Here is an 18,466-nt window from a genome sequence, read left to right as displayed (position 1 = left end):
TACAGGGTGTTGTAAGGGCTAGAGAGACAGTGAAAGATATTTGCTCTTGGATCAGACAAAATCAAAACCTAATCTGTTCTTATTCAGTCACATCACAGGATACCATTAAATTGGTATTACAGGACAATAGCTAGTTTCTGGTGGCTGACTTTGTGTATACCTAAGCAGAAAGTGGAACTACATCTGCCTTAAATTTTTCCCACAATTATTCTTTAAGCTGCTGTGATATTCACAAGTTTGATTCTTATCCAACTAGTGGGTTGTAAGCATGAGTTTCTACCACTGACCTATGAAGTAATTAAGATCAGAAAACAAATTTCCTCTCCAGATGAATAAAAGAACATGCCCACCATTTCCCCCTCAAATTCTCTCATGAATTGCAAATACCTGCAGCTTAGGGTTTCAGAGCCTCTCTTTTCATCGATGTGCCCGCTTGCAACAAAGCATGGTATGATGAACCTTTCAAACCTCCCACTGAAATCCCTCATCAGGGAAGCCTGGGCTGCCAGGTAAGCATCAGAGCTAGAAAATCCAGGAATAAGAATTGTCTTACTAAGTGAGAGAGCTAAATATAAATCTTGTTTTTATGACCTGTACTGAAAGCACTTAAAAATAATTAGTGGATTGCAATGAACACGAGGTGTCTCAGGTCTCACACAGCCATGTGCCTGGCATTTCAGTGTGCATTTACTTCCAATGACTTCTAAATTCCTCAGATTAGGCAGAAGTGTGGTTCCAAAAAGTTGAATTATGTGCTAAACAAGGGACCTCAAGCATCAGATTTTGCACCTCAATGTCCAAATTTCTAGATTGCACATGCTGTTAATGTTAATTCTCACTGAGGGACACATTTGTAAAATGACTATTTAAAACATACATTTTACAACACTGTTACATTTCCAGCACTGAAGATGACCATGACTGATATGATGGACTATGTAAGCCCTCAAAAAAAGTTAAAAAATTAACCCAAGCCCACAGATATGGGCCATCAGAGGGTTTCCACCTGGGCTGAACGTATTCAGCTCTGTCAGACCTATTCAGAACTATATTAGTTGTTTCTTTTAGTAACTAAGTTCAGCCTTCTAGTTGCTCTTGAAAATAACACCCTTGTTGGTTCAGCCAAATTTACCCATACAGCCACATCTCGTGCTTTCTGATGGATTCTTTGAAGTCTTCAATCCCTCTGATGCATAAAGGGATTCTTTGCCTGACATGAGAGGGTACAGCTGCGTGGCTTAAAAGCAGCACTAATTTTGGAAACAGCCTTTGCAACACTGCTGAAGCTGTTTCTTCTCTATGCTTGGCTGCCTGTCTGCCTGTAGGTTTCTGTAGGTTTATTACAGCACCCAAAGAGAACGCTGTGGACTCAGTACGAGGTGCTCTTGCTGACTCACTCAGGGGTTAGCTCTTTGAACGTTGGTGGCTCAGAACTACTCCAGGAGGTTGAGGGTTTCCTGCCTCCATCCCTCACAAGCTGCCTGGAAGACTGCTGTCTGGGAATGGAAATGCTTGATCTCTTCCCCTTTCTCTTTTCATCTTCCTTCAGTTTCTGCAAATACACACCCAGAGACATCACACACTGAGGTGATCACTGGCAATCCAGTCCAGGCCTATTTACAAACACACAGTCCCTGGCCCTAAGAGACAGAGGAGCAAGGTAACAGCAGGGAGATTATGGTAACAAGCCACAGACACAGTGGTTACTTCATACATTCCTAAAAATGTAAAATTAAGTTGAAATGGACATATTTTGCCCTAGCTTAAAAAATCAGGTTCCCCTATTGGAGCAGAGGAGTAAAAGACTGTCTCTCATGGGAATTTTACCTACATATTTCATAATAAAAGACAACCATAAGTGCTCACACAATTTAACTTACCCCCAGGATTGCATGTAAAGCCCATGTATGCTGTACATCTGCAAGTGTAGAGACCTTTTCTTTTTAGTAGCACTTGCATTTAACATTTTCAAGAAATTCCTCTAGGAATACTTTTGAAATTGTTATCAGGAAGGTAAATTATTGCTCAGTAACAGACTACACATTAAGTGCAACAATAGAGTCATACTCTTTTCCTTTACAGGCAGGTGTTACATGGATGATGAGTTTGGGCTTTGTTAATAGGCAAATAATTTTATGATAAAAATACCACCCAGAGAAATGAGTATCTGGAAGGAACCGACCAGCAGCACGTGCTAGTTCTCAGCATTCCTTACTTGTATTTCTGGCCCTGTTGCAGCTGCTCCAGAAAGCCTCCGAACTGCCTCTTCTCTGATTAGCTGATCTGACAGAGTTGGTCTGAAGGACACTTGAATCAAGCTTTTCTGGGAGTGAGAGCATGACAAGAACCATGGGCAAAATTCAGTCCTTATGCATGTGTTACACCCCCAGTGCTCAAGAGGAGCACATGTACATGACAGCAAAAACATTAACAAATAAAATGCAGTTTTTTCCAAGTGAATACGAGGATCCTAAGGCTAAGGTCACCTGCAGCTTTTTTGGAAGTCCATTATGTTACAGTGAGCTGGTTTTCATGGCCAGTATTTTTGCTATTTAAACATTCTTCAAGTAAATCCCAATGACAACACTAGAGAAAGAACAGTCTGGGTAAAAGCTCCCATAAAGCATTAGCCAGATTTCGTGGTTAACCCCACATGCCTAATTTAAAACATTATTTCCAGCAATACAAAATATTCCAGCTATATAATCTACATTTTGAGCTTTCATTTACAAGTGACAGCATTTGCAGGGATGCAAATTATCAAAAGATTTGGCAGAGCACTTGATGTTTGAAGTGGATTTACCTTCCCAGGCAACACAGTTCCAACAGAAGGTGTAATTGTCACTGGGCAGTCTGCTGGCACGTGGAATTCAAACGAAGTGGGCCCAACAGGGGCAACTTCCCCACTGCCAATTCTCGGGGCAGCATGAGTAAGGTGGCTGACACTCACATGGGGATTCATCACATACAGTCTTGCTGTAGACACATCATTTAAAGCTGTTGCAGCAAACTGAACTAAGGAATGAGACAATTCAAGAGGTGGGTGGACTCCAACTGCTCTGCATGACAGCTTGAATTGTCTAAAAATAAACACATGATAAATTGTCTCAGCATAAAATAGTCTCCTAATCAGCCCGGAAAATAAGGAACTAATCCTGTGGTCCCTATTTAAGCAGAATTTCAAGCTTGCAATGGGAATTTTGCCTAAAGATGAACAATAATACTATCTATTTTTAATGCACAATTGGCTAGAGTCCCTGCTTGGATTCTTCCTCTGTGAACTTCTGCAAGTACATCCAGTCAAATCAAAGTTTATGCCATTATTATTTTAGTAGCATTAGCTTAGTGTATGAGGCATTTTTACAAAAGAAAAAAACCCAACTTCAGTCATTCTGCTGAAAAAGCAAGTGGAACATGGCAGATTAAGACAACCTGGGGCAAACCTGCAGTTTGGATATGTGCCGAGGACAAATTTCAGGTGGGATAGGAAAAGCCACCTCAGAAAAGACAGATGTGTAAAGGGAGGAGACTAACAGGCCTTGAGCAACTCTTGTCAACTCTAGAACTCCCACCTGCCTCACATTTTCATCCCAGCCTTACCTCTTAAAGCAGGCAGGGATTTTCAATTCTGAACTAGCTTAACAGTGGAACTAGAGTGTCATTTAGACTTCAAGGTTACCTACCACTGAGTTTAACATACCTATTAATCTCTGATTTGCAGGTTAGTTCAAAGCTGTACTCTTTTGCCTTGGTAGCTTTAAAGGTTATGTCCAATGTCAGGCTTTCAAGGGGAAGGAGAATTCCAAGTCCATCATTGGGCTGAATTTCAACAAACTTAAAAATGGCAGGATAAAAATTGTTAGTAAAATAAGAAATTACTAGTTAAATTCTCAAATTACTGGGCATTACTGGCAAGATAAGAAAATTTTCCTCTTATATGTAGACGTGTCAGGAAAACAGAAACCTCTTAGTGAGAAGCCTTCATCTGAGATAGGGGCTAGTGCCTGACTGATGTGCAGATTTGTAATCTCAAAGTAACTTGAAAGGCACAAAATCCATTAACTCAGGCTTCAGTAGAATCTCTTTTCCAGCTTCTTACCATCTAGAGTAATCACCGTTCTCTAATTATGTTTATTCTTCATAGACAACTGAATGAAATGTGATACAAATCTCCACACAGTCCCTCTGTCTTTGGTGAGCTGATTCCTGTGTGATGTGCAGATACCACAGTGACCAGCATCAGTTCAATAGCTACAAAATAGATTGGTTTGTGTGTGATGATGATTCAAGCATGTCTCCCATCATGTTTTAAGCTAATCATGAAAGCCATGCTGTGAAGTAAAGCTTTAACAATGCTGAAGAAACCAATTTCTTTTAGCTAATTCCTTGATTTTAATCCCTAAAACAGCAGAGAAAGGGAGAATGCCTGACTAAATGTCAGGTTCCTCTAGCTTGAGTTCCAGTGTGCCAAACCATTTCACCCTGTGATCATCATGCTATTATGAAGCTTGAACAGCCAGCTTTTCATAAAAAGGATAATTCAGTAGGCTGAGCCCAGAGGAAACTGGCAGCTCCTGGCATTAATTTAGCTTCCACATCAACCTACAGTCAGTCAAAAATACCTAGGCATGGTTCAGGGGAGGATTCCCACTAAGCAGCTGGGATGAGGCCACCTGGCTTTAAAGACCCAGTGGTGAGGCTTTTGGAAGCAAAGTGCAGGATATCCCCCAGCCTCAAGGCCACAGCAACAGCCCTAAGCCTGCTGCTTTGGGTAGTGTAAGTGCCCTGTGAGCCTGAAAGGATTCTGTGCTATTCTGTTAGTAGAACCAGTACAAACTAATCTGCACTCACGTTCATACATGGCTTTGTATTAATTAAATTTTAATATGGGGTGGGGGGATAACTACATACCTCTGGAAGTCCCACAAATCCAAACTCCTGTGGCAAGATGGATTTGTTTGTTAGCATGACATTGGCCTGCACAGCTTCATAGATGGTGCAGTATCCAAAGTCAATGTGTGCTGGGCTGATCTCCAGATCAGAAGTGGTAACAATTGCATGCACAGTAAAATTAACTTTTTTAGCCTGAGACAAACACAAAAGCACAGGATAAAAATCTCCATCTGTAGCACTGTAAAGACAGGATTTAAGTGAAATATTATCCCAAAAAGGTAACTGCAAAAATTCTACTCTATTTATTCTATCTATCTTGAACTTCAGCCTCATTGTTCTCCAAACCCAAGCCACAGGAAATGTCTCTTCCATACACAAAATTTAGAAAAGTAATATCTGTATCTCAAATTCCATATGCTGGAGTGGAATCACACCTACATCTCCAGGAGATGTAAACTCTAAGAATATGTTACATCTGCAGTACAGATCAGGATGGAAAGATTGTGCTATGGTATCTGATAACTCTGGTACAAAGTGACTAGGGAGCAGAGGAGCACTAGCTAGCAAAGATTTAACTTTGTGTTGTGAACACACAAGAATAAACTACCCAATCTGTGTTATCACTTGAAGCACCTTTTCCTATTATCATAGGCCTTCAACTACAATTAAGTGAACATTTCCTAAAATAATTTATATCCATCATCAATCTGATAACCAGCATGAAAATCATTGACCTTATCCACAATCAGTATTGTCACTGGAACTTCCAGAACTCTCGTCTCTTCATTAAAGTAGCTCCCTGCATCTTCAGGAAGAGATTGCCTAAAAATCAAAGAGTACATTCAGTTCCATTAAAATATTTTGACTGGTTTCTAGTCCAGGGAAAACACAGACCTCTGTGAACAACTCAGTCATCTAAAATCCTGAACAGCTTAGAACTGGCTTTAGAGCACAAGCCTCCTGCTCCCCTGCTGCAGCCACAGCACAGCCCCACCTGGGCCACTCTTCCCTTGGACCCTGCTGGTAGCTGACCACCAGCCAGCCCCAGGCAGAACCAACTGCACCACAAAGCAGAGACATGAAGAGAGACAAAGCTGGGAGACCAGCAGCACCTGGTTAGATACCAGGTTAGTAATTTATAACAAATACAGTTTCTGTAGCTGAAGCATCTTGGTACCATAAGCTCAATTTCAGAGCTTCGAGCCAGGACAATACAAAAGCTGCACCATTTTTAGCTCTGCTGGTCTATTTATAGAGTCTTACAGCACCAGAGCAAATGGGCTCCTGTTATTAGGTCTCCACAGCAATACTGTTCCTACTACTACTACTGGAATTACATGTAGCTTTTAAATGCATTGTTAGAGAAGAGTTAACCAATATAGCAGCCTCTCAGTCACCATGGTGATCTGAAATCTTGCTGGCTCTTATGCTGCAAGTCTGAGATGTGACTTTAGAAGGTGATCTTCAAAGGTATTGTTGACTTGTTTAAAGATAAGAATGGAGGTCAAGACAAGGCAGGAATAAAGTATCAGCTTTCCTTTGTCACAGGACATTAGTATAGCATGAAATAATCCAGAGGGGGTAAAAAGCCCTCTCACTGTACATAGACAGTGGTGGACTCTAAATCAGCTGTTATGCCTTGGGGACAAGATACTGAAATCCTTCAGAGAGCTCTCTGAAAGTGGCATGTTCATGCTTAAAAGCAATTAAAAGGAAGCAAAAAAGAGAAATCAGATTTAGGTTGCTAGCCTCTGCAGGAGTAGCTCCAAATGGAGAAAAAACTTAAAGATGTGGTATTTGGGAATTCTGAAAGTCAGCAGATGAGAGAATTTGCCTGCAAATAAACAGAAGAAACACTCAGAAAGTTATGAGTACTGCAACATCTGACCAAGCATTTTGGTGTGCTCAGAACACTTGGGAGAACTTCCCAAGCCCTCAGTCCTCTATCTGTTCACTCAGCATTGCTGAATGAGGGGTTCTCTTCACTGCTGTGTGGTTTTTCACACAGCTATTCTACTGACACAGCTTGCCACAGCAAGTCTGGGAGGCAGCATTTACAGAAGTGTGTCACTGGTGCAGTACTCCAGCCTGCAGCAAGCTCATCAGGTCTTTACATCTGATCTGTAAACTGCAACAGCCAGATACTTACTTTGTGTCAGAAGTGCCTTAATCTCATCAAGTCTCCTTTCTGAAGCTTCCTCCTTTTTCAAAGGAAGATTAATGCCCTAAATCCAAGCTATGCTTCTACCCACTAAGTGTAACAGTGCTTTACAACATCTGAAGTTTAGGAACTGGAAAATGTCATAACAGTTACTGTTGTAATCTGATAGGATTTGAGATGTTGGAAGCACTGTAAATACTTTCAGTCCTGTGAATATTAACCTGGTGGAAGTTCTGCTGTTGGTGATTAGACTCAGTCTGGGATGCAGAGATGCTGAGCACATCAGTTAAAATCCAGACACACTTACATCAGGGGAGCAGAGAACCTAGACCAAAAAAGCAGCAGGTCTGCAGCAGCAATCAAGGCAGAAGCTGCTGAAGTATTTGGCTGTACACCAGAATTCAAGCCTTATTTTTATTTTATTAAAGTCTAGTTTTATTTTGTATTTGAAAAGAGACACCCTGTTCAATTTTTTTAGGATGTCAAAAATGAGGTAAAAATTAGCAGTGGTCAACAAGAGCTCATGAATTTAAATTTTTAGAAGACAGAATTCTGTTTTCTCTGTAACCAAGTTACGTTTGTATAGGTAGATCTATCATGAAATGGAAAAGGGAAGCTCTCTGGGGTGAGGCTTTAGCATCTTAGAAGATGTTCTATAAGACACCACATGAAATTAAGGACCTATACATTCATATTTTGGAGAAAAATGTACACGGGCAGGAGAGATATGAACAGGAAACCCAACCATTCTTACCTTAATTAGCAAGCACAGGAGTTCTTGTCCAGAATTTATTTGATCAGTGATCCATGAAGTAGCCACCTGCCTAGAGAACCTCTCTCTTGTATAAGAATAGCTTCCCCACAGAAATGGGAGCATCCTACCAGGAATGCAACTGCCAGGACTTTCACCCTGCTGCTGTCACCACAGGACAAGCATTTCCTCACAGGTATGTGATCCAAGTTCATTTCCTCCTTGAGCATCTGGCAGCTTTTATGGGGAAGAGAGGGGGAGACTCATCCTGCATTGCCACCAGCAGCGTGAAGTCCAGCCTGCTACACTGTCAGGAATTAGAAGCTCTGACCTGCTCAGGTTTTCCTCTGATAGCCTCCTACAGACACCATCTTAAATACTAAAAAGATACTGAAGAGATGAGTGTTGTTACGTTACCTGGGCAGAAACCTCAGCTGCACACTGAAGGATGACTGAGCTTGAATGCAGCCTGTTCTGGGAAGCAGCTCCATGTGCTTCCTCAATTCTTTGCATACTTCAAACTTCAAACGCAGTGGGGCTTTTGCTCTGTGAACAGATCAGACATGCTCAAGTGGCTCTGAGGCTGCCACCTCAGCAGCATTTGCTCTTGGAGTTTGGTGTCCCCACCCCTGAACCTCTGCTCTATCTTATGATTACAACAATTCCAAGCTTCCTTTGAAAATTATGAGCATGTAAAGCTGCTACAGCAAAATCACACAGTTGTGTTCTCTTTTCAATATAGAAAACAAGGTTTTGTTATTGTTATAATGTTAAGATTAAGTAAACCCAGCTCTATTTCAAGCAAATTACACAACTTAGTAGAACATAACTATTGAAGTGCAGCACAGTGGTAGGTTATTGCAGGGGAAAGTCAAAGCCAAATTCTTGTCAAATAGCAGCTAACAGATTCCCTCTGTCTGACTCAATAGGAGTGGCTCGGGTGGTGTTTGACAGCCCTGACAGAGCCCACTCACGATGGAGAAGGAGCTGTCTCTGTGCAAGGCTGGTTCTAGGTTAGCTAACAATTGGTGCTGGGTGTGATGCAACAAAAAAAATCAGTTATTCTGTCTGAGAAACAGAAAAGGGAAGACCAGTGACCCCTAAGTGGGGCCAAGGATGTCCAGATGCTGCTTAAGTGGCCAACAAGCACTTAATGGTCCAGCCTGTAGTCAGAAAAATAAAAAACACCTGAAAGAGCATTGTACACCTAAAACATCAACCTCCAATACCAAAAATTAAGCCTGTACAGGTAGGAAACCCCCAAACTCAGAGGGGGCTGTCTTATGCCAGAAAAGCACTGGGAGTGCTGCTGCATTTCGGTTTTCTCCCCAAAATTGCAGTGACTTTTTAGATAGATGTGAATTCACAGATCCCTTGTAACTCCTCCAGCAGCAGGGATTCTACAGGGCTAGAAGTCACCGTGTGGCTGAGCTGGTGCTGCCAGTTCCTCTGCTGAAACGTGCCATCACTTTGCCCTGTGAGTTACGTAGGGGACGTGAGGAAACATCTCCCTGCTTACTGGATTCTGGCTGCATTATAATGCAGTGACAGCCACAGACTATACCCTGCTTTGGAATTTTATGCCCAAGTGCAAAATTGCCAAGCAATTTACTAATATTTCAGCTTGTCATTTTCCTTCTCTTGGACTGGTTCACAAGCTGTCAGTCCAGATGGTCTGCTCTAAATCAATGGCTACAGCATGTGGCACTGGGAGCCTGGAATGATTTCTGACTGTTGACACTCTAAGAGAACTAGGTACTACTTCATTAAATCACCACAGATTATAACCTGCCAAAGAATTCACTTTTCAAAGTGATTTATAGTGGACAGGTCTCTGATAAGACACTTCCACCCTTCACGCTGCTTATTTATGCTTCCTGATTGCCCTGTTCTGTGTGACCTGAAAAACACCAAACACACCCAAACCAGTAGCAGCTAACATTGCACAACTCTACAGAGCTCGCTGGGGAGCAAGTGCCAGAGCAACTGGACTTCAAAACTTCATCTTCTACTTAGGCTATGGGCTAGAGACAGACTGGACAGCACTGAGGTGCAGGCAAGTTCTTCCCACTGCTGCTCTCAATGGTGTGTACAGGCAGTGATGTGAATGAATTTGGCCACTCCAACACACCATCTCCCTCTGGGCTGGGTCAGACTTTGCCCCCCAAAACCTAAAGAATTCTCTTGTAACAAGTTTTGGGTTTTTTTTTTTTTTTTTTCCCCTACAGCTAGTTAGAGATTAGAAATGTGCAAGAATATTCCAAAATAGCAGGATTAAGTATCTAACTCACATTTAATTAAAAGATTCTGTGTTCTAGAAGTTATTCTCATACAATTTCACATTTACTGGACCTGAACTTGAGTTCTCACTTAGCTGAGGCATTTCAGCAGCTGTTAGACAAGCAGTTTTTTCAACTGGGCTGAGGCAGACCTCAGCAAGATGGCCTTTCCCCAGTGGTTCACTACTGCAGTTAAAAAATAGCTACTTCCTAGTCTAACATAAATTCTTCTTGACTCATAGTAATTTAGAGCTATTTTCAGGAGTTTAAAATCATTTTGTTTGAGAAGTGGTTTGACATGTACCATGTAACAAAGAGGAATCCTCTTTCTGATGCATGCTACAGAAGAATTCCAATAGCTACTAGTGGAAGAAACCTCTGCACCACACCAGATCCATGACATCCATCTGCTTTCATGGGATAACAAGCTGAGGCATCATATTCCTGCACATGAAATACTTCCAGGCTATGGAGAACTGAGTGATAAATCAAAGACTTGATTTGCCAGAGTACTAAGGACAGCACACTCCTTATTAAGTGCTCTTAATTTAGTGAAATTTGGTAAAGGATCAGCAGAGTTCTTCTCTGAGTTTTGCCCTATGCAATTTGATGGCTTCTATCTTTGGAATCCCCTTGAAATCTTAAGTTTTCCTTAGGAGAGTTATTCTGCTTCTATACTTGTAACTTTTATCCCTGGGTTATCTAGACCAAGTAAAATCACTTACATAACCTGTGCCTGTCATATCTGTAAGCTGAATTTCTGAGATAACAGCTTTACTCATTTCTTTCCAACTGTGAAGAATCTCTGCAGCCTGTAATGCTGGTAAGAGGTTTAGGATGGATGCCTTCTACAGCACCACTCTCTCCCCCACCCTCCCACAAACCCATCCCAATCCTATTTAAATAGGATCTAAGAAATGCAAATTGTTAAAATAAGCATTCAACAGTGACTGCATCAGGCAGAAGGAAGACACCCAGAATTCAAAGACAATGAAGAGAGTAAAAGTTCATGTACCCACTCTGACAGCATGAAAATCTCTTGGAGTCAGAACACTGAAATCTTATCTGTACATCACTGCAAACACAGCTGGTCTTGCCACACTCCTGGTGTGGAACACAGGCATCCCTGGGTTCTCCTTCTCCTGTCAAGTGCTGTTTGGCCACTTCCCATGTACTTCCAAGGTGCCTGTCACTCCAGTGCACCACTGTACAGGCTGGGAAATGCTGCACCCTTCCCATTTTGGAGTAAATGCAAAAGGACTGACATGATTTATGCAGCATTGCACCCCAAGCCTGGAAAGAGCAGTGATTGACCTCCTCAGTGAAGAACAGTTGGCTTGAGGCTGCTGTCCAGATCATAAGTCTGCCATGAACTTCAATTAAAACAGTTGAGAAATAACAATTCTTACATAAAATTTCCTGGCTGAATCAATTACACCCAGCATGCACTTGGTTTTAGACACACTTAACTTCCCAATGGTTGGTGTGCAAACTCCACAGGATGAAACTCCCTGGGGCTGCTATTCCCTGGGGACCCTACAGTTATACCACAGAAGAGGCACAACAGAGGGGATCCTGTAGGAAGGAAGGACAAACCCAGGTACTTCACAGCCACGGCTGCCCTTGGGAGCCTGGGACAGCAGGATGCCCAAGTCCCAGTTCCACAGCAGTGGCTCAGAGGGCTGGTAATCAGGATGTCCTCCTGCAATGCCAAGGGGAGACCCAAAGTGTTCCTCAGCTCCCTAGGATGACAAGAGGGGTCTGGCACAATGCAATCCCAAGGCATCCCCCAGTGATCTGAGAGAGCTGCAGAGGGCAGCTGGGAGTGGACAGGGAGCTCACCTGCTCTGGACGACCACGCGCTCCTGGTACAGCCGCTCGTACACACAGATCCTCAGGTCCAGGCTGGGCCTGGGCACCCAAATGGGCACGTCCAGAGCAGCTCCAATGGCACTGAAGCACAGCTGTCAGCACAGACACCACAGCTGCAGCCATGCCAGGCTCCAGTGCTTACTGATCTACACTAGCAAAGACATCTAGCAACAATTTCTGCTATAAACTACAGCAGAATATTTTATTATTCATATGGCAACAGGTTCTTTAATTAGCCAAAACCATGAAAATAATTTGTAAAATCAAACCTAGATGTTACAGTGTCCCAGCAAAAAGAATTATACTTTGGTTTGGCTTCTTTGACAGAGAACCTGAAGGAAGAGTGCTGCCCATGGTATTGAAAGGAAATATTTCAAGTACCCTAATTCAGAAACTCAAGAGACTGCAGCTTGTTTAGCCAGCACAGAAATACAGTGAAGGCAGCACAGTGCTGGACAGCCTCTAATGACCTTAGGTGTGACATCAGTGACCACACAGCTCCACCTGGATAAAATGCTTCTGAAAGATGGTGCCCACAGGAGCCTTCAGCAGGCACCTGCAGCTCCTTCTGTAGACTCCTCCATCTGTAGACCTCGGGTAGAGCCAAGATTGGCCTACTGAGCTGCTTGGAAGTTTTTCTTTATTTTTTTTGGCAAGCTACTGTGAACTGTTCCCAGGCAGAATTTGGCTTCCAATGCAGTGTAGAATCAAAGTATGCTGAAGTGGTAACTGAAGTCGTCGTCTCTTCCAGCTTTCACACATCAGTTTCACTACTGCATGTTAAATAATTCCAGTTCTGATGCATCAGGAAAAAAATAAACTACATAGGTTGGAATAGAGGAGAATACTCTGCTATTTGTTTCCAGGACATTAAAGGTTTTCCAGCACGATGTCTGATAAAGTGGTAATATCAGGATTATTTCCATAGAAATTTAAGATAATTTGCAGGTTTAATAACTGTACTGCATCAGAAATAAGGGCCATGATTTACAGAGTCACCTCCCCTCAAACTACGTAACACAATCACATGGCACCTCACTGTATTTCTTATACTGTTCACAAACATCTCTGTCCTTCACCACCTCCTCCTGTTTCCAATATAGGATTCTAAGCTCTTCTAATTCTTGGGAGGAGCAGAAGTAGAAAGACTTAAAAATGTTTTTCTACAGTGTTTTGAAGCAAGTCTTGTGCAAAATCACTCACTGGTTTGCAGTCTGAGTTGTCAAAGACGATCACAAACTCTGCCCGCACATCCCCAGGGACAGTGGGGACAAACAGAACCTGCAGTTTGACTGAGCTGAAGGGCCCAATTTCACCTTCAGTCACCTAAACAAGAAGTAACAAGTTTTTAATGAAAACGACTGTATTACTGCAGTCAGTTATAAGTGGTATTGAACTGAAGCAGCAGTGCACACTCATACTATACAAACCCTCTTCTACACCTCGTTTGTAATGAGATTGAACACACTGTGCAAGAGAAAAATCAGTATCAGTAGCTCCCTAGGAGGTTTATTGAGAGGAAGGGATTGGCCATGACCCATGGTTTCACAGCCAGGCATGGTCAGAACCATACTGAGCATCTCCTTTCAGGAAAGAACTCTGTGACAGCAGGATAATGTGGTTTTTACCCAAGTGTTTCCACCCTACACTGGAGAAGCTGTGTCTAACCACACAGCTGTCCTGTGCCACTGTTCCAAGATCTGCTCCACTGACTGCAGCATTAAGCCCACTTGCTTCTGCATGCACACATGGAGGCCATGAATGCCAGGAGGAACTGGCATCTCCACCCTCATAAGCCAGCTTAAAAATCCAGGTCAGTACAACATTTCCCAGCCATTCTTCCTGCCCCATCTTTTGTGTTGTCACTAGACTTTGTATAACCACAGAACAATGCAGTAGAAAAAAATAATTAAGAATTAACTGTGATACAGTGAAGTGCAGTGGGATTGACACTGATCATGTACTTCAGCAGTTCCCACCAGAGTCTAAAGAATTTATCTGATGTAGGCCTAGCCTAGAGACATCTCCTGATATTCATTACCTTTCCAAGCATAATTTCCACTGGTGTTTCTTCAGGAGGAAGTCCCACTAAATTAAGGGCATTGTCTGTCTCTGGATCTGATCTGGCACTTAGTACATCTTGACCAAGTTGTTCTGTGGAAAAAAAAAAAAACAACAATCCACAAACAAAACCCTACAGAATGCTGGACGTGCACATCTATTCACTCAACAGAAATGGCAGACAGGGCATGAGTACATTGATGTGGGACAACACTGCAGAGCCAACAACACACACCAGTGGTGGGGAACAAAGGGAATTTCTGTCTGGCCATACACCACCTTTGCCCCAGTCCAGAGGCCTCCCGTGGGCACCTGAGCCTCCCCCTGCAGAATGACAGTGTTTTTTGGACAAAGCACATGGCAGGGCCTGTTACACCAGGGATGCACGTTCAGCTGGAAGCATGAACTGAGCTTGAAGAACAGCTTCAGTGGGACAAAGTAACGCAGTCAGGAGGACCTGCACAGCAAGGGGAAGTGAAGCTTCACTTGATTTTCAAAACAACTGGAATAATAAGCACCTTTTAATTAAAAAGTCTTCCACTAGGGCTTCAAAGTGCCTCACACTAATGCATTGTGAGAGAGATGAAGTGAACTCTGGACTGCATGGCAGGACTCAAGTGGCAATGTTAGCCAGGAGAAGGTGTTCATGTGCCAAAGCAATGGGAATATTTTTTTTCTAAGCTCTGAAAACAGCTTTAAAGGTATGTGTTCTGTGGAGACAGCTACCATGATTTATGGAACCATTCCACTTCACAACATAGATCCCAGATTTAAAAAGAAAAACCACCCACAACCTACTCATGGTACTTTCAGTTTCCTGCAATTGGAATGATCAATACCCAGAAGAAATGTTCAAGAATACAGACGATAAAGAAATCAAGAAAGTCTTTCTTCTACAAGACTGGACTTTACAAAGCACATAGTAAACACCAGGAACGAGATGCAAAATGTCTGAGGAGGTTCATCTTTCTGCTTCCTTGTTCCTAGAATTACAGACTATAAAAATAAACCTGTCATGTGGATTTCTATTCTAAGAAGTGGGTATTCAGTTGCCGAGACAGGAATGATAACAATTCTGCAGTTTCTGTAAGCTAGCTGGTTTCTGTATTCTCTGACTGAATTGTTGATCACTAATGAGAAGTGAAATTCTCTGCTGCTTTTGATGTAATGGTGTCAGCACATTATTTTTAGTCATTCTTTGGAAGACAGGATACACAGAAATGTAACATTAAGTAGTTCATCACTCTAGTAGTAATTTACTGCGTAACTTTGCAAACTGAGTTCCACACTTCATGGCAGGAAACTCTACAAATGGACAGTGCTTGGCCCAGGAAGCTGCACTGCCAATTTCTGAGCCAGGCCCCTCACCTCTGGCACTGCTGCTCGGGCTAGTCTCAGGCCTCTGCTGCTCCACCTGCCCCAGGCAGTGGGTCACTTCTTCCTCAGGGGCAGGCCAGATCTCCTTCTCAACCACGGCTGCCACAGCACTACTGCTGGCTTCCTTCCCAGGGACATCTCCAGTAACCTATTGGAAAATACAGACAAAACACTTTCTACTGTACATTCAGCTAGCTGCACCTGCTCAAATTTGGTCAAGCAGTTGCAAATCAGACTTGTGCTTTCCTGCAACTGCTCCATGTTATAAATGGAAATATGTGCTGGGCTTTCTAAAAACTGCACATTCTACTAGACCTTTATCAATGAGCAGATTTGATTTGTGCTGCCTGCCCAAAAGAGGTAAATCCTAGAACGGGAGCAATACAATATAGAGTCAGTTATTTCCCAATTTATAGAACTAACATTTTCCTAGTGGAAACACAGGCAGATCTGTGTCAAAACAAAGTTTGCAAAAACTAGACTTCTGTTAATTACACACCTACAAATGATAGAATGCAGAAGGAAAAGCACAGACAGTTTTATTTCACTAATTGATCTTCTGAAGTCCCTTCCAACCAGAGCTGTTCTATGGTTCTGTATGATTCTACCAGACTTTGCAAAGCAGAACGTTTCTGTGAATTTAGGGAAGTGCTTTTGAACCTACCATCCTTCCAGGAGAAGATTTTGCTGTTGCTCTGCATGTCCTACTGTCACCTGCTGACGTCTGAACTTTGAATCTTGTTCCCAGAGCTCCACTGTTTGTCAGGTTGATGGTCCGTGAAATTGTCTCTCCCACCACATGGCTGCCAAAGTCAATGAGCTCTTTATCTAGTGCCAGCTGTGAAGATAAACCATTAATTACTACTGTCCCAGATAGTCAGTAATGTCAATTAAATGAGCATCCACCTTTTCAAGAATAAGACTTTAAAGTTCTTATTATCATTTCAAAGACAGTATCAAATAACATGAACCATGGGTATCCTTCTGCCTTTTTGTAGAAGCCAACTCATTAAAACAAAGTCTTGTTAAACTGAGCCACTTCCATTTCAGTCCACTGTATGACAAAGGAAAAATCAGGTTAAATTCTGTTCATAGTAGCAGCTTGCTTAAGTCTTCAGGCAGTTACCCTGGAAGTAGGCAATATTTACATACCAGCTCAACACTGGTACTCTTGAGTTCCAGAGAAATGGTTTTATTAGCATGAGGCTAAGAAGCAAGCAGCATTTAACATCATATAGTCACTGCCCCTCAGGCTGTAACGTACCCTGTCTTGTTTCTTTGAGCTGTCATGGTTTACAACCAGTTTAAAAAGTAATACACTACTTCATATAGAATTTTTTATTACTTGGTAACTGGATATACGATAACAAAAGGCTTGTAATTCCAGTTCAAACACCACAAAGCTACAGAGAACTTGGCTGCTTACTCCTATCCTGCTTACAGATGAACTCTTCCCACTTTCAGAGGGTAAAGAACAGGAGTTCTTATGTGCAATTAGCACACAATGAAATGTGAATTCTCTAGGTGAAGAAAACTACTCTGAACAAAGATTAATGTGCTGGCTTCCTGCTGCATTGTGCATTCTCACCTTCAAGGTCTTTTAACTGAAAACCATCCAGAGTCCTATACACACAGTCAGATATAAGGATGCAATGTCAATGCAATATCATTCTAGCTTCCTACTTCAGTTAATTCCACCCTGAAGTTGGAGTTCATGGTTAAGTAAATCCATTAAGATAATTTTGTATTACTCTAATAAGGGAAGTTAAGGAATTAATCACCTTCTGCAAAGAGACTCTCCATTTAAAAAGGAAAAAAGAAAGGCATGTAAATACTTCTTGCTAAATATTTTCTACAATGCTCTCTCACATTTTCTGTTACTGTTGTTACACTGGCTCTGAGCATATGTTAAAAACTCACTTACAATGCACCTCTTGGCTGTACATTTCAATGGAACAGAGAAAGAACCTGTCTGTGCCATAAACATGACTTCTCCTTCCAGAGTTTCATTTATCTGGAAAACAACAAAAAAATCCCAAGTAATCTGCAAAGACTTTGCCTGTGTAGTCTGATGAAAAATATTTCCACTCACTCTTTGAGTAACATGAAAACATATCTCCACAGATCCCACATTTCCACTGTAGAACAGTATAAACCTTTTTGTTTGGCACAGGTTTCAAAACATGCTCCAAGCATACCTAGAGGCAGCACTCTTCTAAAACGTGCCTCATTACAACTTAACAGAGCTTGAACACACACCCCATGGCCCAAGCACAACAGTGCCTTGCTAGGAAGGTAGACTTGTCCTTGTTAACAGTTAAGAAATTACTGATGTTTCTAATCAGACCAGTGGATCATACCAGGGTTCTCACTGAGTAACTCAGCACAAAGGTGCACTTACCATTGGCTTAAATGTTACCACAAATTCACAGGACATTCCAGCATAAATTTTGCCAGGTGGGTCAAAACTATGGAAATAAAACATTAACATAAAGCTCCAGATTAAAGCCATGTAGGAAACGGCCAGCTCCTAGTCTGGTAACAATGACAGATTTATTCATTATTTTTCTTTATTTGGATTACTTAGGGAAGTCAGAATGAGTGGCAGATGAATGAAAAGCTACAGAACCCTGCTGCAACTGTAGAGCTGCAAAGGCTGGTTCTTTATCGAGGTGTTACTCAGGAAGTCTTAGAGGAGTTTTAAAAGGCAAGAATTGTTGCCTTCATGCTACAAAGACTGTAGCCAAAGAAGTGAAGCTGAGGTTCAATAATATGATCAAGAATAGAGTGTTGCTCTGTAACATCTCCCCTGGCAGAACAGGGAACAAACAGAGGGAAAATAAACAAACAAAAAAGGGAGCTGCCAAGGATTACAGAATGTGCTGTTTTCTGCAAACTATCAAAATGATCTTGACTAGAAACTGCTGCTCATTCCAGTGCCACGGGAGGAAGTCTCCCAGCTGCACTGCAGGTGAAAGTATTATGGCACTGCTGGAGACCTGCTCTGCCCAACAGACCCAGGAAGGATGCCAGACAAAACAGATACCTAACTGCTGTTAGCCACAGGAATGC

At 42.1% G+C, this 18,466-nt stretch overlaps 1 protein-coding gene across 1 annotated transcript in view; it reads right to left on the bottom strand.

The window, feature by feature from the left end:
- Positions 1-387: 387 nt before the first annotated feature.
- Positions 388-18,466, bottom strand: part of LOC103770566 (uncharacterized protein KIAA1751 homolog) — a gene marked incomplete at both ends in the record, with an annotated part of 32,196 nt that continues 14,117 nt past the window's right edge. Inside the window, 15 exons of the mRNA XM_008937830.1 lie at positions 388-522; positions 1,398-1,552; positions 2,216-2,323; positions 2,804-3,080; positions 3,701-3,834; positions 4,912-5,085; positions 5,628-5,715; positions 8,223-8,351; positions 11,927-12,048; positions 13,160-13,282; positions 13,998-14,110; positions 15,386-15,542; positions 16,059-16,232; positions 17,319-17,408; positions 17,796-17,862. Coding sequence (XP_008936078.1) covers positions 388-522; positions 1,398-1,552; positions 2,216-2,323; positions 2,804-3,080; positions 3,701-3,834; positions 4,912-5,085; positions 5,628-5,715; positions 8,223-8,351; positions 11,927-12,048; positions 13,160-13,282; positions 13,998-14,110; positions 15,386-15,542; positions 16,059-16,232; positions 17,319-17,408; positions 17,796-17,862 — 2,046 coding nt within the window. The remainder of the gene's footprint in view (positions 523-1,397; positions 1,553-2,215; positions 2,324-2,803; positions 3,081-3,700; positions 3,835-4,911; positions 5,086-5,627; positions 5,716-8,222; positions 8,352-11,926; positions 12,049-13,159; positions 13,283-13,997; positions 14,111-15,385; positions 15,543-16,058; positions 16,233-17,318; positions 17,409-17,795; positions 17,863-18,466) is intronic.

Source organism: Merops nubicus, unplaced genomic scaffold, assembly GCF_000691845.1.
Source record: "Merops nubicus isolate BGI_N331 unplaced genomic scaffold, ASM69184v1 scaffold9813, whole genome shotgun sequence".
Classification (NCBI taxonomy): Eukaryota; Metazoa; Chordata; class Aves; order Coraciiformes; family Meropidae; genus Merops; species Merops nubicus.
This window is presented reverse-complemented; position numbering and strand designations above follow the sequence as displayed.